This window comes from Chiloscyllium plagiosum, unplaced genomic scaffold (assembly GCF_037043375.1).
Source record: "Chiloscyllium plagiosum isolate Xiang-an unplaced genomic scaffold, Cpla_swu_hap1 HiC_scaffold_41, whole genome shotgun sequence".
NCBI lineage: Eukaryota > Metazoa > Chordata > Chondrichthyes > Orectolobiformes > Hemiscylliidae > Chiloscyllium > Chiloscyllium plagiosum.
In genome coordinates, this window is record NW_028270179.1 from 41,765,733 (window position 1) to 41,789,231 (window position 23,499).

General features: G+C 52.6%; 1 protein-coding gene across 1 annotated transcript in view; it reads left to right on the plus strand.

The window, feature by feature from the left end:
• LOC148138261 (RING finger protein 112-like) overlaps window positions 1-21,630 on the plus strand; it is a 149,726-nt gene extending 128,096 nt beyond the window's left edge. The window contains exons 9-10 of the mRNA XM_087981906.1: window positions 20,077-20,151; window positions 21,106-21,630. Of these exons, the coding sequence (XP_087838032.1) occupies window positions 20,077-20,151; window positions 21,106-21,630 (600 nt within the window). The remainder of the gene's footprint in view (window positions 1-20,076; window positions 20,152-21,105) is intronic.
• The last annotated feature ends 1,869 nt before the right edge of the window (window positions 21,631-23,499 follow it).

Genomic DNA, 23,499 nt, shown 5'->3' on the forward strand with positions numbered 1-23,499 from the left:
AGAAGGGGGTACTGAGAGACACCAGACAGTGTACAGATATCTCCCTGAGAGAGAGAGGGGGGCCTGAGAGATCACAGTCAGTGTACAGATATCACCCTGAGAGAGAGAGGGGGTCTGAGAGACACCAGTCAGTGTACAGATAGCTCCCTGAGAGAGAGAGAGGACTGAGAGATGTCTGTCAGTGTATGGATATCTCCCTGAGAGAGAGAGGGGATTGAGAGACACCAGTCCGTGTACAGATATCTCCCGGAGAGAGAAAGGGGTACTGAGAGACACCAGTCAGTGTACAGATGTCTCCCTGAGACAGAGAGGGGACTGAGAGACACCAGTCAGTGTACAGATATCTCCCGGAGAGAGAAGGGGGTACTGAGAGACACCAGTCAGTGTACTGATACCTCTATGAGAGAGAGAGAGGGGACTAAGAGACACCAGTCAGTGTACAGATATCTCCCTGAGAGAGAGAGCGGTCTGAGAGACACCAATCAGTGTACAGATATCTCCCTCAGAGAGAGAGGGGCCTGAGAGATACCAGTCACTGTACAGATATCTCCCTGAGAGAGAGGGGACTGAGAGACACCAGACAGTGTACAGGTATCTCCCTGAGAGTGGGAGAGGGGAGTGAGAGAGACCAGTCATGTGTACACATATCTCCCTGAGAGTGAGGGGGGACTGAGAGACACCAGTCAGTGTACAGATATCTCCCTGAGAAAGAGGGGGGCCTGACATACACCAGTCAGTGTACAGATAGCTCCCTGAGAGAGAGAGAGAGGGTACTGAAAGACACCAGTCAGTGTACAGCTATGTCCCTGTGAGTGAAGGGTCTGAGAGACACCAGTCAGTGTACAGATATCTCCCGGAGAGAGAAGGGGGTACTGAGAGACACCAGTCAGTGTACAGATATCTCCCTGAGAGAGAGGGGGGGCCTGAGAGATCACAGTCAGTGTACAGATATCACCCTGAGAGAGAGAGGGGGTCTGAGAGACACCAGTCAGTGTACAGATAGCTCCCTGAGAGAGAGAGGGGACTGAGAGATGCCTGTCAGTGTACAGATATCTCCCGGAGAGAGAAAGGGGATTGAGAGACACCAGTCCGTGTACAGATATCTCCCGGAGAGAGAAAGGGGTACTGAGAGACACCAGTCAGTGTACAGATGTCTCCCTGAGAGAGAGGGGACTGAGAGACACCAGTCAGTGTCCAGATATTTCGCTGAGAAAGAGAGGGAACTGAGAGACACCAGTCAGTGTACAGATATCTCCCTGTGAGAGAGAAAGGGGTACTGAGAGACACCAGTCAGTGTACTGATATCTCCCTCAGAGAGATAGGTGACTGAGAGACACCAGTCAGTGTACAGATATTTCCCGGAGAAAGAGAGGGTACTGAGAGACACAAGTCAGTGTACAGATATCTCCCAGAGAGAGAGAGGGGACTGAGGGATCCCAGTCAGTGTACAGATATCTCCCTGAGAGAGAGACGGGACTGAGAGACACCAGTCAGTGTACAGATATCTCCCTGAGAGAGGGAACTGAGAGACACCAGTCAGTGTACAGATATCTCCCTGAGACAGAGAGGGTACTGAGAGACGCCAGTCAGTGTACACATAGCTCCCTGAGAATAAAGAGAGGAGGGACTGAGAGATCAGAGTCAGTGTACAGATATCTCCCTGAGAGAGAGGGGACTGAGAGACACCAGTCAATGTACAGAAATCTCCCTGAGACAGACAGGGGACTGAGAGACACCAGTTCGTGTACAGATATCTCCCTGAGACAGACAGGGGACTGAGAGACGCCAGTCAGTGTACAGATATCTCCCTGAGAAAGAGAGGGGAGTGAGAGACAGCAGTCAGTGTACAGCTATATCCCTGAGAGTGAGGGGACTCACACACCCCAGTCAGTGTACAGATGTCTCCCTGAGAGAGAGGGGGGACTGAGAGACACCAGTCAGTGTACTGATATCTCCCTGAGAGAGAGAGGGGACTGAGAGACACCAGTCAGTGTCCAGATATTTCCCTGAGAAAGAGAGGGAACTGAGAGACACCAGTCAGTGTACAGATATCTCCCTGAGAGAGGGAACTGAGAGACACCACTCAGCGTACTGATATCTCTATGAGAGAGAGAGAGGGGACTGAGAGACACCAGTCAGTGTACAGATATCTCCCTGAGAAAGAGAGGGGAGTGAGAGACACCAGTCAGTGTACAGATATCTCCCTGAGACAGACAGGGAACTGAGAGACGCCAGTCAGTGCACAGATAGCTCCCTGAAAATAAAGAGAGGAGGGACTGAGAGATCAGAGTCAATGTACAGATATCTCCCTGGGAGAGTGAGACGGGACTGAGAGATCTGAGTCAGTGTACAGATGTCTCCCTGAGAGAGACGGGATTGAGAGATCCCAGTCAGTGTACAGATATCTCCCTGAGAAAGAGAGGGAACTGAGAGACGCCAGTCAGTGTACAGATATCTCCCTGAGAGAGAGAGGGGACTGAGATATCCCAGTCAGTGTACAGATATCTTCCTGAGAGAGAGAGGGGACTGAGATATCCCAGTCAGTGTACAGATATCAACCTGAGAGAGAGGGGACTGAGAGACACCAGTCAGTGTACAGCTATGTCCCTGAGAGTGAGGGGACTCACAGACCCCAGTCAGTGTACAGATATCTCCCTGAGAGAGAGAGGGGTGACTGAGAGATCACAGTCAGTGTACAGATATCTCCATGAGAGAGAGAGAGGGGAGTGAGAGACACCAGTCAGGGTACAGATATCTCCCTGAGACAGACAGGGAACTGAGAGACGCCAGTCAGTGCACAGATAGCTCCCTGAAAATAAAGAGAGGAGGGACTGAGAGATCAGAGTCAGTGTACAGATATCTCCCTGGGAGAGTGAGACGGGACTGAGAGATCTGAGTCAGTGTACAGATATCTCCCTGAGAGAGACGGGACTGAGAGATCCCAGTCAGTGTACAGATATCTCCCTGAGAAAGAGAGGGAACTGAGAGACGCCAGTCAGTGTACAGATATCTCCCTGAGAGAGAGAGGGGACTGAGATATCCCAGTCAGTGTACAGATATCTTCCTGACAGAGACGGGACTGAGAGATCCCAGTCAGTGTACAGATATCTCCCTGAGAAAGAGAGGGAACTGAGAGACGCCAGTCAGTGTACAGATATCTCCCTGAGAGAGAGAGGGGACTGAGATATCCCAGTCAGTGTACAGATATCTTCCTGAGAGAGACAGGGGAATGAGAGACGCCTGTCAGTGTACAGATATCTCCCTGAGAGAGAGAGGGGACTGAGAGACGCCAGTCAGTGTACAGATATCTCCCTGAGAGAGAGAGGGGACTGAGATATCCCAGTCAGTGTACAGATATCTTCCTGAGAGAGAGAGGGGACTGAGATATCCCAGTCAGTGTACAGATATCTTCCTGAGAGAGAGAGGGGACTGAGAGACACCAGTCAGTGTACAGTTATCAACCTGAGAGAGAGGGGACTGAGAGACACCAGTCAGTGTACAGATATCTCCCTGTGAGAGAGAAAGGGGTACTGAGAGACACCAGTCAGTGTACTGATATCTCCCTCAGAGAGATAGGTGACTGAGAGACACCAGTCAGTGTACAGATATTTCCCGGAGAAAGAGAGGGTACTGAGAGACACAAGTCAGTGTACAGATATCTCCCAGAGAGAGAGAGGGGACTGAGGGATCCCAGTCAGTGTACAGATATCTCCCTGAGAGAGAGACGGGACTGAGAGACACCAGTCAGTGTACAGATATCTCCCTGAGAGAGGGAACTGAGAGACACCAGTCAGTGTACAGATATCTCCCTGAGACAGAGAGGGTACTGAGAGACGCCAGTCAGTGTACACATAGCTCCCTGAGAATAAAGAGAGGAGGGACTGAGAGATCAGAGTCAGTGTACAGATATCTCCCTGAGAGAGAGGGGACTGAGAGACACCAGTCAATGTACAGAAATCTCCCTGAGACAGACAGGGGACTGAGAGACACCAGTTCGTGTACAGATATCTCCCTGAGACAGACAGGGGACTGAGAGACGCCAGTCAGTGTACAGATATCTCCCTGAGAAAGAGAGGGGAGTGAGAGACAGCAGTCAGTGTACAGCTATATCCCTGAGAGTGAGGGGACTCACACACCCCAGTCAGTGTACAGATGTCTCCCTGAGAGAGAGAGGGGACTGAGAGACACCAGTCAGTGTACAGATATCTCCAGGAGAGAGAAAGGGGTACTGAGAGACACCAGTCAGTGTACTGATATCTCCCTGAGAGAGAGAGGGGACTGAGAGACACCAGTCAGTGTCCAGATATTTCCCTGAGAAAGAGAGGGAACTGAGAGACACCAGTCAGTGTACAGATATCTCCCTGAGAGAGGGAACTGAGAGACACCACTCAGCGTACTGATATCTCTATGAGAGAGAGAGAGGGGACTGAGAGACACCAGTCAGTGTACAGATATCTCCCTGAGAAAGAGAGGGGAGTGAGAGACACCAGTCAGTGTACAGATATCTCCCTGAGACAGACAGGGAACTGAGAGACGCCAGTCAGTGCACAGATAGCTCCCTGAAAATAAAGAGAGGAGGGACTGAGAGATCAGAGTCAATGTACAGATATCTCCCTGGGAGAGTGAGACGGGACTGAGAGATCTGAGTCAGTGTACAGATGTCTCCCTGAGAGAGACGGGATTGAGAGATCCCAGTCAGTGTACAGATATCTCCCTGAGAAAGAGAGGGAACTGAGAGACGCCAGTCAGTGTACAGATATCTCCCTGAGAGAGAGAGGGGACTGAGATATCCCAGTCAGTGTACAGATATCAACCTGAGAGAGAGGGGACTGAGAGACACCAGTCAGTGTACAGCTATGTCCCTGAGAGTGAGGGGACTCACAGACCCCAGTCAGTGTACAGATATCTCCCTGAGAGAGAGAGGGGTGACTGAGAGATCACAGTCAGTGTACAGATATCTCCATGAGAGAGAGAGAGGGGAGTGAGAGACACCAGTCAGGGTACAGATATCTCCCTGAGACAGACAGGGAACTGAGAGACGCCAGTCAGTGCACAGATAGCTCCCTGAAAATAAAGAGAGGAGGGACTGAGAGATCAGAGTCAGTGTACAGATATCTCCCTGGGAGAGTGAGACGGGACTGAGAGATCTGAGTCAGTGTACAGATATCTCCCTGAGAGAGACGGGACTGAGAGATCCCAGTCAGTGTACAGATATCTCCCTGAGAAAGAGAGGGAACTGAGAGACGCCAGTCAGTGTACAGATATCTCCCTGAGAGAGAGAGGGGACTGAGATATCCCAGTCAGTGTACAGATATCTTCCTGAGAGAGACGGGACTGAGAGATCCCAGTCAGTGTACAGATATCTCCCTGAGAAAGAGAGGGAACTGAGAGACGCCAGTCAGTGTACAGATATCTCCCTGAGAGAGAGAGGGGACTGAGATATCCCAGTCAGTGTACAGATATCTTCCTGAGAGAGACAGGGGAATGAGAGACGCCTGTCAGTGTACAGATATCTCCCTGAGAGAGAGAGGGGACTGAGAGACGCCAGTCAGTGTACAGATATCTCCCTGAGAGAGAGAGGGGACTGAGATATCCCAGTCAGTGTACAGATATCTTCCTGAGAGAGAGAGGGGACTGAGATATCCCAGTCAGTGTACAGATATCTTCCTGAGAGAGAGAGGGGACTGAGAGACACCAGTCAGTGTACAGTTATCAACCTGAGAGAGAGGGGACTGAGAGACACCAGTCAGTGTACAGATATCTCCCTGTGAGAGAGAAAGGGGTACTGAGAGACACCAGTCAGTGTACTGATATCTCCCTCAGAGAGATAGGTGACTGAGAGACACCAGTCAGTGTACAGATATTTCCCGGAGAAAGAGAGGGTACTGAGAGACACAAGTCAGTGTACAGATATCTCCCAGAGAGAGAGAGGGGACTGAGGGATCCCAGTCAGTGTACAGATATCTCCCTGAGAGAGAGACGGGACTGAGAGACACCAGTCAGTGTACAGATATCTCCCTGAGAGAGGGAACTGAGAGACACCAGTCAGTGTACAGATATCTCCCTGAGACAGAGAGGGTACTGAGAGACGCCAGTCAGTGTACACATAGCTCCCTGAGAATAAAGAGAGGAGGGACTGAGAGATCAGAGTCAGTGTACAGATATCTCCCTGAGAGAGAGGGGACTGAGAGACACCAGTCAATGTACAGAAATCTCCCTGAGACAGACAGGGGACTGAGAGACACCAGTTCGTGTACAGATATCTCCCTGAGACAGACAGGGGACTGAGAGACGCCAGTCAGTGTACAGATATCTCCCTGAGAAAGAGAGGGGAGTGAGAGACAGCAGTCAGTGTACAGCTATATCCCTGAGAGTGAGGGGACTCACACACCCCAGTCAGTGTACAGATGTCTCCCTGAGAGAGAGAGGGGACTGAGAGACACCAGTCAGTGTACAGATATCTCCAGGAGAGAGAAAGGGGTACTGAGAGACACCAGTCAGTGTACTGATATCTCCCTGAGAGAGAGAGGGGACTGAGAGACACCAGTCAGTGTCCAGATATTTCCCTGAGAAAGAGAGGGAACTGAGAGACACCAGTCAGTGTACAGATATCTCCCTGAGAGAGGGAACTGAGAGACACCACTCAGCGTACTGATATCTCTATGAGAGAGAGAGAGGGGACTGAGAGACACCAGTCAGTGTACAGATATCTCCCTGAGAAAGAGAGGGGAGTGAGAGACACCAGTCAGTGTACAGATATCTCCCTGAGACAGACAGGGAACTGAGAGACGCCAGTCAGTGCACAGATAGCTCCCTGAAAATAAAGAGAGGAGGGACTGAGAGATCAGAGTCAATGTACAGATATCTCCCTGGGAGAGTGAGACGGGACTGAGAGATCTGAGTCAGTGTACAGATGTCTCCCTGAGAGAGACGGGATTGAGAGATCCCAGTCAGTGTACAGATATCTCCCTGAGAAAGAGAGGGAACTGAGAGACGCCAGTCAGTGTACAGATATCTCCCTGAGAGAGAGAGGGGACTGAGATATCCCAGTCAGTGTACAGATATCTTCCTGAGAGAGAGAGGGGACTGAGAGACACCAGTCAGTGTACAGATATCAACCTGAGAGAGAGGGGACTGAGAGACACCAGTCAGTGTACAGCTATGTCCCTGAGAGTGAGGGGACTCACAGACCCCAGTCAGTGTACAGATATCTCCCTGAGAGAGAGAGGGGTGACTGAGAGATCACAGTCAGTGTACAGATATCTCCATGAGAGAGAGAGAGGGGAGTGAGAGACACCAGTCAGGGTACAGATATCTCCCTGAGACAGACAGGGAACTGAGAGACGCCAGTCAGTGCACAGATAGCTCCCTGAAAATAAAGAGAGGAGGGACTGAGAGATCAGAGTCAGTGTACAGATATCTCCCTGGGAGAGTGAGACGGGACTGAGAGATCTGAGTCAGTGTACAGATATCTCCCTGAGAAAGAGAGGGAACTGAGAGACGCCAGTCAGTGTACAGATATCTTCCTGAGAGAGAGAGGGGACTGAGATATCCCAGTCAGTGTACAGATATCTTCCTGAGAGAGACGGGACTGAGAGATCCCAGTCAGTGTACAGATATCTCCCTGAGAAAGAGAGGGAACTGAGAGACGCCAGTCAGTGTACAGATATCTCCCTGAGAGAGAGAGGGGACTGAGATATCCCAGTCAGTGTACAGATATCTTCCTGAGAGAGACAGGGGAATGAGAGACGCCTGTCAGTGTACAGATATCTCCCTGAGAGAGAGAGGGGACTGAGAGACGCCAGTCAGTGTACAGATATCTCCCTGAGAGAGAGAGGGGACTGAGATATCCCAGTCAGTGTACAGATATCTTCCTGAGAGAGAGAGGGGACTGAGAGACACCAGTCAGTGTACAGATATCAACCTTAGAGAGAGGGGACTGAGAGACACCAGTCAGTGTACAGATATGTCCCTGAGAGAGAGGGGACTGAGAGACACCAGTCAGTGTACAGATATCTCCCTGAGAGAGAGAGGGGGGACTGAGAGATCACAGTCAGTGTACAGATATCTCCCTGAGAGAGAGAGAGGGGACTGAGAGACACCAGTCAGTGTACAGATATCTCCCGGAGAGAGAAGTGGGTACTGAGATATCCCAGTCAGTGTACAGATATCTTCCTGAGAGAGAGAGGGGACTGAGAGACACCAGTCAGTGTACAGATATCAACCTGAGAGAGAGGGGACTGAGAGACACCAGTCAGTGTACAGCTATGTCCCTGAGAGTGAGGGGACTCACAGACCCCAGTCAGTGTACAGATATCTCCCTGAGAGAGAGAGAGGGGAGTGAGAGACACCAGTCAGGGTACAGATATCTCCCTGAGACAGACAGGGAACTGAGAGACGCCAGTCAGTGCACAGATAGCTCCCTGAAAATAAAGAGAGGAGGGACTGAGAGATCAGAGTCAGTGTACAGATATCTCCCTGGGAGAGTGAGACGGGACTGAGAGATCTGAGTCAGTGTACAGATATCTCCCTGAGAGAGACGGGACTGAGAGATCCCAGTCAGTGTACAGATATCTCCCTGAGAAAGAGAGGGAACTGAGAGACGCCAGTCAGTGTACAGATATCTCCCTGAGAGAGAGAGGGGACTGAGATATCCCAGTCAGTGTACAGATATCTTCCTGAGAGAGACGGGACTGAGAGATCCCAGTCAGTGTACAGATATCTCCCTGAGAAAGAGAGGGAACTGAGAGACACCAGTCAGTGTACAGATATCTCCCTGAGAGAGAGAGGGGACTGAGATATCCCAGTCAGTGTACAGATATCTTCCTGAGAGAGACAGGGGAATGAGAGACGCCTGTCAGTGTACAGATATCTCCCTGAGAGAGAGAGGGGACTGAGAGACGCCAGTCAGTGTTCAGATATCTCCCTGAGAGAGAGAGGGGACTGAGATATCCCAGTCAGTGTACAGATATCTTCCTGAGAGAGAGAGGTGACTGAGAGACACCAGTCAGTGTACAGATATCAACCTTAGAGAGAGGGGACTGAGAGACACCAGCCAGTGTACAGCTATGTCCCTGAGAGAGAGGGGACTGAGAGACACCAGTCAGTGTACAGATATCTCCCTGAGAGAGAAAGGGGGGACTGAGAGATCACAGTCAGTGTACAGATATCTCCCTGAGAGAGAGAGAGGGGACTGAGAGACACCAGTCAGTGTACAGATATCTCCCTGAGAGATAGAGAGTCGGGACTGAGAGACACCAGTCAGTGTACAGATATCCCCCTGAGAGAGAGTGAGGGGACTGAGAGAGACCAGTCAGTGTACAGATATCTCCCTGTGAGGGAGAGGGGACTGAGAGACACCAGTCAGTGTACAGATATCTCCCGGAGAGAGAAGTGGGTACTGAGAGACACCAGTCAGTGTACTGATATCTCTATGAGAGAGAGAGAGGACTGAGAGACACCAGTCAGTGTACAGATATCTCCCTGAGAGAGAGAGCGGTTTGAGAGACACCAATCAGTGTACAGATATCTCCCTCAGAGAGAGAGGGGCCTGAGAGATACCAGTCAGTGTGCAGATATCTCCCTGAGAGAGAGGGGGGGGACTGAGAGACTCCAGTCACTGCACAGATATCTCCCTGAGAGAGAGAGAGAGAGCGGACTGAGAGAGACCAGTCAGTGTACAGATATCTCCCAGATACCGAGGGGGAGACTGACAGACACAAGTCGGTGTACAGATATCCCCCTGGGAGAGAGGGGACTGAGAGACACCAGACATTATAAAGATATCTCGCTGAGAGAGAGCGGACTGAGAGACACCTGTCAGTGTACAGATATCTACCTGAGAGAGAGAGGGGACTGATAGACACCAGTTATTGTACAGATATATCTCTGAGAGAGAGCGGGTACTGAGAGACACCAGTCAGTGTACAGATATCACCCTGAGAGAGAGAGAGCGGACGGAATGACACCAGTCAGTGTACAGGTATCTCCCTGAGAGAGGGAGAGGGGAGTGCGAGAGACCAGTCAGTGTACACATATCTCCCTGAGAGTGAGGGGGGACTGAGAGACACCAGTCAGTGTACAGATATCTCCCTGAGAAAGAGGGGGGCCTGACAGACACCAGTCAGTGTACAGATAGCTCCCTGAGAGAGAGAGAGGGTACTGAAAGACACCAGTCAGTGTACAGCTATGTCCCTAAGAGTGAAGGGTCTGAGAGACACCAGTCAGTGTACAGATATCTCCCTGAGAGAGAGAGAGGGGACTGATAGACACCAGTCAGTGTACAGATATCTCCCAGAGACAGAGAGGGGACTGAGAGACACCAGTCAGTGTACAGACATCTCCCTGAGTGATAGAGAGACAGGACTGATAGACACCAGTCAGTGTACAGATATCTCCCTGAGAGAGAGAGTGAGGGGACAGAGAGAGACCAGTCAGTGTACAGATATCTCCCTGTCAGGGAGAGGGGTCTGAGAGACACCAGTCATTGTACAGATATCTCCTGGAGAGAGAAGGGGGTACTGAGAGACACCAGTCAGTGTACTGATATCTCCCTGAGAGAGAGAGGGGACTGAGAGACACCAGTCAGTGTCCAGATATTTCCCTGATAAAGAGAGGGAACTGAGAGACACCAGTCAGTATACAGATATCTCCCTGAGAGAGGGAACTGAGAGACACCAGTCAGTGTACTGATATCTCCCTGAGAGAGAGAGGAGACTGTTGGTCACCAGTCAGTGTACAGATATCTCCCTGAGAGAGAGAGAGGGGACTGAGAGACACCAGTCAGTGTATAGATATCTCCCTGAGAGAGAGAGAGGGGACTGTGAGACACCAGTCAGTGTACAGATATCTCTCTGAGAGAGAGAGGGGGGCCTGAGAGATCACAGTCAGTGTACAGATATCTCCCTGAGAGAGAGAGGGGGTCTGAGACACCAGTCAGTGTACAGATATCTCTCTGAGAGAGAGAGGGGGGCCTGAGAGATCACATTCAGTGTACAGATATCACCCTGAGAGAGAGAGGGGGACTGAGAGACACCAGTCCGTGTACAGAAATCTCCCTGAGACAGAGGGGACTGAGAGACGCCAGTCAGTGTACAGATAGCTCCCTGAGAGAGAGAGAGGGTACTGAAAGACACCAGTCAGTGTACAGCTATGTCCCTAAGAGTGAAGGGTCTGAGAGACACCAGTCAGTGTACAGATATCTCCCTGAGAGAGAGAGAGGGGACTGATAGACACCAGTCAGTGTACAGATATCTCCCAGAGACAGAGAGGGGACTGAGAGACACCAGTCAGTGTACAGACATCTCCCTGAGTGATAGAGAGACAGGACTGATAGACACCAGTCAGTGTACAGATATCTCCCTGAGAAAGAGGGGGGCCTGACAGACACCAGTCAGTGTACAGATAGCTCCCTGAGAGAGAGAGAGGGTACTGAAAGACACCAGTCAGTGTACAGCTATGTCCCTAAGAGTGAAGGGTCTGAGAGACACCAGTCAGTGTACAGATATCTCCCTGAGAGAGAGAGAGGGGACTGATAGACACCAGTCAGTGTACAGATATCTCCCAGAGACAGAGAGGGGACTGAGAGACACCAGTCAGTGTACAGACATCTCCCTGAGTGATAGAGAGACAGGACTGATAGACACCAGTCAGTGTACAGATATCTCCCTGAGAGAGAGAGTGAGGGGACAGAGAGAGACCAGTCAGTGTACAGATATCTCCCTGTCAGGGAGAGGGGTCTGAGAGACACCAGTCAGTGTACAGATATCTCCTGGAGAGAGAAGGGGGTACTGAGAGACACCAGTCAGTGTACTGATATCTCCCTGAGAGAGAGAGGGGACTGAGAGACACCAGTCAGTGTCCAGATATTTCCCTGAGAAAGAGAGGGAACTGAGAGACACCAGTCAGTATACAGATATCTCCCTGAGAGAGGGAACTGAGAGACACCAGTCAGTGTACTGATATCTCCCTGAGAGAGAGAGGAGACTGAGAGTCACCAGTCAGTGTACAGATATCTCCCTGAGAGAGAGAGAGGGGACTGATAGACACCAGTCAGTGTACAGATATCTCCCAGAGACAGAGAGGGGACTGAGAGACACCAGTCAGTGTACAGACATCTCCCTGAGTGATAGAGAGACAGGACTGATAGACACCAGTCAGTGTACAGATATCTCCCTGAGAAAGAGGGGGGCCTGACAGACACCAGTCAGTGTACAGATAGCTCCCTGAGAGAGAGAGAGGGTACTGAAAGACACCAGTCAGTGTACAGCTATGTCCCTAAGAGTGAAGGGTCTGAGAGACACCAGTCAGTGTACAGATATCTCCCTGAGAGAGAGAGAGGGGACTGATAGACACCAGTCAGTGTACAGATATCTCCCAGAGACAGAGAGGGGACTGAGAGACACCAGTCAGTGTACAGACATCTCCCTGAGTGATAGAGAGACAGGACTGATAGACACCAGTCAGTGTACAGATATCTCCCTGAGAGAGAGAGTGAGGGGACAGAGAGAGACCAGTCAGTGTACAGATATCTCCCTGTCAGGGAGAGGGGTCTGAGAGACACCAGTCAGTGTACAGATATCTCCTGGAGAGAGAAGGGGGTACTGAGAGACACCAGTCAGTGTACTGATATCTCCCTGAGAGAGAGAGGGGACTGAGAGACACCAGTCAGTGTCCAGATATTTCCCTGAGAAAGAGAGGGAACTGAGAGACACCAGTCAGTATACAGATATCTCCCTGAGAGAGGGAACTGAGAGACACCAGTCAGTGTACTGATATCTCCCTGAGAGAGAGAGGAGACTGAGAGTCACCAGTCAGTGTACAGATATCTCCCTGAGAGAGAGAGAGGGGACTGAGAGACACCAGTCAGTGTACAGATATCTCCCTGAGAGAGAGAGAGGGGACTGTGAGACACCAGTCAGTGTACAGATATCTCTCTGAGAGAGAGAGGGGGGCCTGAGAGATCACATTCAGTGTACAGATATCACCCTGAGAGAGAGAGGGGGACTGAGAGACACCAGTCCGTGTACAGAAATCTCCCTGAGACAGAGGGGACTGAGAGACGCCAGTCAGTGTACAGATAGCTCCCTGAGAGAGAGAGAGGGTACTGAAAGACACCAGTCAGTGTACAGCTATGTCCCTAAGAGTGAAGGGTCTGAGAGACACCAGTCAGTGTACAGATATCTCCCTGAGAGAGAGAGAGGGGACTGATAGACACCAGTCAGTGTACAGATATCTCCCAGAGACAGAGAGGGGACTGAGAGACACCAGTCAGTGTACAGACATCTCCCTGAGTGATAGAGAGACAGGACTGATAGACACCAGTCAGTGTACAGATATCTCCCTGAGAGAGAGAGTGAGGGGACAGAGAGAGACCAGTCAGTGTACAGATATCTCCCTGTCAGGGAGAGGGGTCTGAGAGACACCAGTCAGTGTACAGATATCTCCTGGAGAGAGAAGGGGGTACTGAGAGACACCAGTCAGTGTACTGATATCTCCCTGAGAGAGAGAGGGGACTGAGAGACACCAGTCAGTGTCCAGATATTTCCCTGAGAAAGAGAGGGAACTGAGAGACACCAGTCAGTGTACAGATATCTCCCTGAGAGAGGGAACTGAGAGACACCAGTCAGTGTACTGATATCTCCCTGAGAGAGAGAGGAGACTGAGAGACACCAGTCAGTGTACAGATATCTCCCTGAGAGAGAGAGAGGGGACTGAGAGACACCAGTCAGTGTACAGATATCTCCCTGAGAGAGAGAGAGGGGACTGTGAGACACCAGTCAGTGTACAGATATCTCTCTGAGAGAGAGAGGGGGGCCTGAGAGATCACAGTCAGTGTACAGATATCTCCCTGAGAGAGAGAGGGGGTCTGAGAGACACCAGTCAGTGTACAGATATCTCTCTGAGAGAGAGAGGGGGGCCTGAGAGATCACATTCAGTGTACAGATATCACCCTGAGAGAGAGAGGGGGACTGAGAGACACCAGTCCGTGTACAGAAATCTCCCTGAGACAGAGGGGACTGAGAGACGCCAGTCAGTGTACAGATAGCTCCCTGAGAGAGAGGGTACTGAAAGACACCAGTCAGTGTACAGCTATGTCCCTAAGAGTGAAGGGTCTGAGAGACACCAGTCAGTGTACAGATATCTCCCTGAGAGAGAGAGAGGGGACTGATAGACACCAGTCAGTGTACAGATATCTCCCAGAGACAGAGAGGGGACTGAGAGACACCAGTCAGTGTACAGACATCTCCCTGAGTGATAGAGAGACAGGACTGATAGACACCAGTCAGTGTACAGATATCTCCCTGAGAGAGAGAGTGAGGGGACAGAGAGAGACCAGTCAGTGTACAGATATCTCCCTGTCAGGGAGAGGGGTCTGAGAGACACCAGTCAGTGTACAGATATCTCCTGGAGAGAGAAGGGTGTACTGAGAGACACCAGTCAGTGTACTGATATCTCCCTGAGAGAGAGAGGGGACTGAGAGACACCAGTCAGTGTCCAGATATTTCCCTGAGAAAGAGAGGGAACTGAGAGACCCCAGTCAGTGTACAGATATCTCCCTGAGAGAGGGAACTGAGAGACACCAGTCAGTGTACTGATATCTCCCTGAGAGAGAGAGGAGACTGAGAGACACCAGTCAGTGTACAGATATCTCCCTGAGAGAGAGAGAGGGGACTGAGAGACACCAGTCAGTGTACAGATATCTCCCTGAGAGAGAGAGAGGGGACTGTGAGACACCAGTCAGTGTACAGATATCTCTCTGAGAGAGAGAGGGGGGCCTGAGAGATCACAGTCAGTGTACAGATATCTCCCTGAGAGAGAGAGGGGGTCTGAGAGACACCAGTCAGTGTACAGATATCTCCCTGAGAGAGAGAGAGAGGGGACTGTGAGACACCAGTCAGTGTACAGATATCTCTCTGAGAGAGAGAGGGGGGCCTGAGAGATCCCATTCAGTGTACAGATATCACCCTGAGAGAGAGAGGGGGACTGAGAGACACCAGTCCGTGTACAGAAATCTCCCTGAGACAGAGGGGACTGAGAGACACCAGTCAGTGTACAGATATCTCCCTGAGAGAGAGAGTGAGGGGACTGAGAGAGACCAGTCAGTGTACAGATATCTCCCTGAGAGAGAGAGGGGGGACTGAGAGACACCAGTCAGTGTACAGATATCTCCCTGAGAGAGAGAGTGAGGGGACTGAGAGAGACCAGTCAGTGTACAGATATCTCCCTGAGAGAGAGAGGGGGGACTGAAATACACCAGTCAGTGTACAGATATCTCCCTGAGAGAGAGAGGGGGGACTGAGAGACACCAGTCAGTGTACAGATATCTCCCTGAGAGAGAGAGAGGGGACTGAGAGACACCAGTCAGTGTACAGATATCTCCCTGAGAGAGAGAGGGGGGACTGAGAGACACCAGTCAGTGTACAGATATCTCCCTGAGATAGAGAGAGGGGACTGAGAGACACCAGTCAGTGTACAGATATCTCCCTGAGAGAGAGAGTGAGGGGACTGAGAGAGACCAGTCAGTGTACAGATATCTCCCGGAGAGAGAAGGGGGTACTGAGAGACACCAGTCAGTGTACTGATATCTCTATGAGAGAGAGAGAGAGGGGACTGAGAGACACCAGTCAGTGTACAGATATCTCTCTGAGAAAGAGAGGGGACTGAGAGACACCAGTCAGTGTACAGAAATCTTTCTGAGACAGACAGGGGACTGAGAGACGCCAGTCAGTGTACAGCTGGCTCCCTGAGAATAAAGAGAGGAGGGACTGAGAGATCACAGTGTACAGATATCTCCCTGAGAGAGAGAGAGAGACGGGACTGAGAGACGCCAGTCAGTGTACAGATATCTCCCTGAGAGAGAGAGGGGACTAAGAGACACCAGTCAGTGTACAGATATCTCCCTGAGAGAGAGAGGGGCCTGAGAGACACCAGTCAGTGTATAGATATCTCTCTGAGAGAGAGAGGGGGGCCTGAGAGATCAGTCAGTGTACAGATATCTCCCTGAGAGAGAGAGGGGGTCTGAGAGACACCAGTCAGTGTACAGATATCTCTCTGAGAGAGAGAGGGGGGCCTGAGAGATCACATTCAGTGTACAGATATCACCCTGAGAGAGAGAGGGGGACTGAGAGACACCAGTCCGTGTACAGAAATCTCCCTGAGACAGAGGGGACTGAGAGACGCCAGTCAGTGTACAGATAGCTCCCTGAGAGAGAGAGAGGGTACTGAAAGACACCAGTCAGTGTACAGCTATGTCCCTAAGAGTGAAGGGTCTGAGAGACACCAGTCAGTGTACAGATATCTCCCTGAGAGAGAGAGAAGGGACTGATAGACACCAGTCAGTGTACAGATATCTCCCAGAGACAGAGAGGGGACTGAGAGACACCAGTCAGTGTACAGACATCTCCCTGAGTGATAGAGAGACAGGACTGATAGACACCAGTCAGTGTACAGATATCTCCCTGAGAGAGAGAGTGAGGGGACAGAGAGAGACCAGTCAGTGTACAGATATCTCCCTGTCAGGGAGAGGGGTCTGAGAGACACCAGTCAGTGTACAGATATCTCCTGGAGAGAGAAGGGTGTACTGAGAGACACCAGTCAGTGTACTGATATCTCCCTGAGAGAGAGAGGGGACTGAGAGACACCAGTCAGTGTCCAGATATTTCCCTGAGAAAGAGAGGGAACTGAGAGACACCAGTCAGTGTACAGATATCTCCCTGAGAGAGGGAACTGAGAGACACCAGTCAGTGTACTGATATCTCCCTGAGAGAGAGAGGAGACTGAGAGACACCAGTCAGTGTACAGATATCTCCCTGAGAGAGAGAGAGGGGACTGAGAGACACCAGTCAGTGGACAGATATCTCCCTGAGAGAGAGAGAGGGGACTGTGAGACACCAGTCAGTGTACAGATATCTCTCTGAGAGAGAGAGGGGGGCCTGAGAGATCACAGTCAGTGTACAGATATCTCCCTGAGAGAGAGAGGGGGTCTGAGAGACACCAGTCAGTGTACAGATATCTCCCTGAGAGAGAGAGAGGGGACTGTGAGACACCAGTCAGTGTACAGATATCTCTCTGAGAGAGAGAGGGGGGCCTGAGAGATCCCATTCAGTGTACAGATATCACCCTGAGAGAGAGAGGGGGACTGAGAGACACCAGTCCGTGTACAGAAATCTCCCTGAGACAGAGGGGACTGAGAGACACCAGTCAGTGTACAGATATCTCCCTGAGAGAGAGAGTGAGGGGACTGAGAGAGACCAGTCAGTGTACAGATATCTCCCTGAGAGAGAGAGGGGGGACTGAAATACACCAGTCAGTGTACAGATATCTCCCTGAGAGAGAGAGGGGGGACTGAGAGACACCAGTCAGTGTACAGATATCTCCCTGAGAGAGAGAGAGGGGACTGAGAGACACCAGTCAGTGTACAGATATCTCCCTGAGAGAGAGAGGGGGGACTGAGAGACACCAGTCAGTGTACAGATATCTCCCTGAGATAGAGAGAGGGGACTGAGAGACACCAGTCAGTGTACAGATATCTCCCTGAGAGAGAGAGTGAGGGGACTGAGAGAGACCAGTCAGTGTACAGATATCTCCCGGAGAGAGAAGGGGGTACTGAGAGACACCAGTCAGTGTACTGATATCTCTATGAGAGAGAGAGAGAGGGGACTGAGAGACACCAGTCAGTGTACAGATATCTCTCTGAGAAAGAGAGGGGACTGAGAGACACCAGTCAGTGTACAGAAATCTTTCTGAGACAGACAGGGGACTGAGAGACGCCAGTCAGTGTACAGCTGGCTCCCTGAGAATAAAGAGAGGAGGGACTGAGAGATCACAGTGTACAGATATCTCCCTGAGAGAGAGAGAGACGGGACTGAGAGACGCCAGTCAGTGTACAGATATCTCCCTGAGAGAGAGAGGGGACTAAGAGACACCAGTCAGTGCACAGATATCTCCCTGAGAGAGAGAGGGGGGACTGAGAGACACCAGTCAGTGTATAGATATCTCCGAGAGAGAGAGAGAGGGGCCTGAGAGACACCAGTCAGTGTACAGATATCTGCCCGAGAGAGAGAGAGAGAGGGGGGACTGAGAGACCCCAGTCAATGTACAGAAAGCTCCCTGAGAGAGAGAGAGAGAGAGAGAGAGAGGGGGGAGACTGAGAGACACCAGTCAGTTTACAGATATCTCTCTGAGAGAGAGAGGGGGGACTGAGAGACACCAGTCAGTGTACAGATATCTCCCTGAGAGAGAGAGAGAGAGAGAGAGGGGACTAAGAGACACCAGTCAGTGTACAGATATCTCCCTGAGAGAGAGATAGGGGACTGAGAGACACCAGTCAGTGTACAGATATCTCCCTGAGAGAGAGGGTGGGGGGGAACTGAGAGACACAAGTAGTGTACAGATATCTCCCTGAGAGAGAGGGGGGGGACTGGTAGACACCTGTCAGTGTACAGATATCTCCCTGAGAGAGAGAGAGGGGACTGAGAGACACCAGTCGGTGTACAGATATCTCCCTGAGAGAGAGAGGACTGAGAGACACCAGTCAGTGTACAGATATCTCCCTGAGAGAGAGAGAGAGGGGACTGAGAGACACGAGTCAGTGTACAGATGTCTCTGAGAGAGAGAGAGGGGTCTGAGACACCCCAGTCAGAGTACAGATATCCCCCTGAGAGAGAGAGGGGACTGAGACACACCAGTCAGTGTACAGATATCTCCCTGATGGACAGAGGGGCCTGAGAGACATCAGTCAGTATCCAGATATCTCATCTGAGAGAGAGAGGGGGGACTCGTAGACACCAGTCAGTGTACAGATATCTCTCTGAGAGAGAGAGAGGGGACTGAGAGACACCAGTCGATGTACTGATATCTCCCTGAGAGAGAGAGAGAGAGAGGGGACTGAGAGACACCAGTCAGTGTACAGATATCTCCCTGAGAGAGAGAGAGAGAGGACTGAGAGACACCAGTCAGTATATAGATATCTCCCTGAGAGAGAGAGAGGGGACTGAGAGACACGAGTTAGTGTAAAGATACCTCCCTGAGAGAGAAAGGGAGGACTGAGAGACACCAGTCAGTGTACAGATATCTCCCTGAGAGGGAGAGAGAGAGAGAGAGAGATAGAGGGGACTGAGCGACACCAGTCACTCTCCAGATACCTCCCTGAAAGAGAGAGGGGGTACTGAGAGACACCAGTCAGTGTACAGAAATCTCCCTGAGAGAGAGGTTCTGGGAACTGAGAGACCCCAGTCAGTGCACAGAAATCTCCCTGAGAGAGAGAGGGGGTACTGGTAGACACCAGTCAGTGTACAGATATCTCCCTGAGAGAGAGAGAGAGAGAGGGGACTGTGAGACACCAGTCAGTGTCCAGATATCTCCCTGAGAGAGAGAGAGAGGGGGGACTGGTAGACACCAGTCAGTGTACAGATATCTCCCTGAGAGAGAGAGGGGACTGTGAGACACCAGTCAGTGTACAGATATCTCCCTGAGAGAGAGAGAGAGAGGGGGACTGAGAGACACCAGTCAGTGTACAGATATCACCCTGAGAGAGAGGTGGGGGGAACTGAGAGACACCAGTCAGTGTACAGATATCACCCTGAGAGAGGGGGGACTGAGAGACACCAGTCAGTGTACAGATATCTCCCTGAGAGAGAGAGGGGACTGAGAGACACCGGTCAGTGTACAGATATCTCCCTGAGAGAGAGAGAGGGGACTGAGAGACACCAGTCAGTGTACAGATATCTCCCTGAGAGAGAGAGAGGGGACTGAGAGACACCAGTCAGTGTACAGATATCTCCCTGAGAGAGAGAGAGGGGACTGAGAGACACCAGTCACTGTACAGATATCTCCCTGAGAGAGAGAGAGGGGACTGAGAGACACCAGTCAGTGTACAGATATCTCCCTGAGAGAGAGGGGGGACTGAGAGACACCGGTCAGTGTACAGATATCTCCCTGAGAGAGAGAGAGGGGGGACTGAGAGACACCAGTCAGTGTACAGATATCTCCCTGAGAGAGAGAGAGGGGACTGAGAGACACCAGTCAGTGTACAGATTGTAATTTAATTTTTATGGTCAATGATTGTTTTAACAGATGGCCAGTTTGCTTTGGAACGTGAATCGTCAGAACATAATAATTCAGGATTTTGATGAAATCCTCAAACTACAGGTACCTGTTCATCCATATTCCCTTTCCCTGGGAGTGTTTGATGGTGGAACAGCGTAGAGTGACCTTTACTCTGTATCAACACCGTGCTGTCCTTGTCCCTGGGAGTGTTTAATGGGAGGACAGTGTAGAGGGAGCTTTACTCTGTATCTAACACCGTGCTGTCCCTGTCCCTGGGAGTGTTTGATGAGGGGACAGTGTAGAGGGAGCTTTATTCTGTATCTAACCCCGTGCTGTCCCTGGGAGTGTTTGATGGGGGACAGTGTAGAGGGAGCTTTACTCCGTATCTAACCCCGTGCTGTCCCTGTTCCTGGGAGTGTTTGATGGGCGGGACAGTATAGAGGGAGCTTTACTCTGTATCTCACCCTGTGCTGTCCCTGTCCCTGTGATGGGGAGACAGTGTAGAGGGAGCTTTACTCTGTATCTAACCCCGTGCTGTCCCTGTCCTGGGAGTGTTTGATGGGGGGACAGTGTAGAGGGAGCTTTACCCTGTATCTAACCCTGTGCTGTCCCTGTCCCTGGGAGTGTTTGATGGGGGGACAGTGTAGAGGGAGCTTTACTCTGTATCTAACCCCATGCTGTCCCTGTCCCTGGGAGTGTTTGATGGGGGGACAGTGTAGAGGTAGCTTTACCCTGTATCTAACCCTGTGCTGTCTCTGGGATGGGAGGACAGTATAGAGGGAGCTTTACCCTGTATCTAACCCTGTGCTGTCTCTGGGATGGGGGGAACAGTGTAGAGGGAGCTTTACCCTGTATCTAACCCCGTGCTGTCTCTGGGATGGGGGGACAGTGTAGAGGGAGCTTTACCCTGTATCTAACCCCGTGCTGTCTCTGGGATGGGGTGACAGTGTAGAGGGAGCTTTACCCTGTATCTAACCCCGTGCTGTCTCTGGGATGGGGTGACAGTGTAGATGGAGCTTTACCCTGTATCTAACCCTGTGTGTCCCTGGGTTGTAGGAGCAGGACTCGGATGGGTTGTTTAATAGTGTGAAGACCAGGCCGAGTCAGATGAGGATGTTGCTGGAGGTGAAGGAGAAGGATCTGATGGAGAAGTTTGAGAAGGCGGTGAGAGGGAGTGTGGAGGAGAGGGACCGAGCGATAACCGAGCTGCAATACCGGCTGCACAGGGAGAAGGAGACCTTCTGCAGGAAGCACAGCGACAACTTCAGGAAGGGCGTGATCAAGTGTGGCATCATGGCAGGCACTGGCACCATTGGGGCAGTGGGGGCTGTGGTGGGGGGTATTGTAGTAGGCCCTGCCCTGGCAGCAGGTGCTGCTGTAGTGGGTGTTGTTCAGGGAGCCGGGGTGGCCCTGGGGCTGGGGGTCGGGTTGGGGGTGGGGGCTGGGGTGGGTGCCGGGGTGGGGGCCGGAGTGGGGGGTGCCCTGTCATCGTCCCAGGCAGCTGGTGATGCCACACCGAGCAGATCAGCCGAGAACAGGGAGGACAAGGAGGCACTGCTGAAGGAGCAGGACGGAGAGTGAGCTCCGAGCTGTGTCATGGGGGGAGTGTTGGCGAGGGTGGAGGGGGGGTGAGGTGGGGGCGGGAGTGTTGGCGAGGGGGGAGGGGGAGTGAGGGGGGAGTGTTGGCGAGGGGGGGGAGTGTTGGGGAGGGAGGAGGGCGGGGGGGGGGGGGGAAGTGTTGGCGAAGGGGGAGGGGGAGTGAGGGGGGAGTGTTGGCGAGGGGGGGGGGAGTGTTGGGGAGGGGGGAGGGGGGGGAGGAGGGCGGGGAGTGTTGGCGAAGGGGGAGGGGGAGTGAGGGGGGAGTGTTTGCGATGGGGGATTGGGGGTGTGGGGGGAGTGTTGGCGAGGGGGGATTGGAGGGGGTGGGGGGGGGAGTGTTGGCGAGGGGGGATTGGAGGGGGTGGGGGGGGGAGTGTTGGCGAGGGGGGATTGGAGGGGGTGGGGGGGGGAGTGTTGGCGAGGGGGGATTGGAGGGGGTGGGGGGGGGAGTGTTGGCGAGGGGGGAGGGGCGGGGAGTGTTGGCGAGGGGGGAGGGGCGGGGAGTGTTGGCGAGGGGGGAGGCGGAGCGGGGGGAGGGGGGAGTGTTGGCGAGGGGGGAGGGGGATTGGGGGGAGTGTTGGCGAGGGGGGAGGTGGGGGGAGTGTTGGCGGGGGTGGAGTGGGGGGGTGGGGGGAGTGTTGGCGAGGGGGGAGTGGGGGGGGGAGGGGGGAGTGTTGGCGAGGAAGGAGGTGGGGGGGAGGGGGGAGTGTTGGCGAGGGAGAAGGTGGGGGGAGTGTTTGCGAGGGGGGGCGGGGGATTGGTGTGGGGAGGTGCGGAGGAGAGGGTGCCTGCTGAAACCCATCACATGGTCTCCATCAGTGACCTGTGTCCACACTCACTCAGCAGAGACACCAGCTTCCCACACGGTAACAGGGAGCAGTAGACATTGCTGCCTCTCTGCCTGTTTCCCCCCCCCCCCGTCACTCCTGGGCACAGGCACAGAATCTGTCACACTGTCAATCCTGCTTCCAAACGTCCAATGGATCAGACCGTTCCAACAACAAACTGAACCACAAACTTATTCCCTGACCAGAAGTTACTCCGGAATAGATTCTCCTGCAACACAACAGCCTTTAGTGTCAGTGACAAGGGAATGTGTGCAGGGACATAGATATCATGTCACCCCTCGATACTTTCAGCGGTGTTACAGAACTGACATGGGAAGTGACGTTCAGATGAGCCTGGGAATGGAGAGCTGTTAATGAGTCCGGAATGACAATGAAAACTGATTGAGAAAGAACCGAAATTTCATGTCGTTAACATGAGTCTGTTTCACGAGGCTTCACAACACCGGGGAACACTGGCTCCACGCGCTGCCCTCTGACTGGGAATATGTCCACCCCGGGATTGGTCACTCTCTCCCCCAATTACCCCCACTCGCCACTCTCCCAGGACACACACACACCCACCCTCAGGGAGCCCCGCACTATCGGAGGGTCAGTGCTGAGGGAGCCCCGGACTGTGGGAGGGTCAGCACCGAGGGAGCCCCGCAATATGGGAGGGTCAGCGCTGAGGGAGACCCGCACTGTCGGAGGGTCAGTGCTGAGGGAGCCCCGCACTGTGGGAGGGTCAGTGCTGAGGGAGCCCCGCACTGTGGGAGGGTCAGCGCTGAGGGAGCCCCGCACTGTGGGGAGGGTCAGCGCTGAGGGAGCCCCGCACTGTGGGAGGGTCAGCGCCGAGGGAGCCCCGCACTGAGGGAGGGTCAGTGCTGAGGGAGCCCCGCACTGTGGGAGGGTCAGCGCCGAGGGAGCCCCGCACTGTGGGAGGGTCAGTGCTGAGGGAGCCCCGCACTGTGGGAGGGTCAGTGCTGAGGGAGCCCCGCACTGTGGGAGGGTCAGCGCTGAGGGAGCC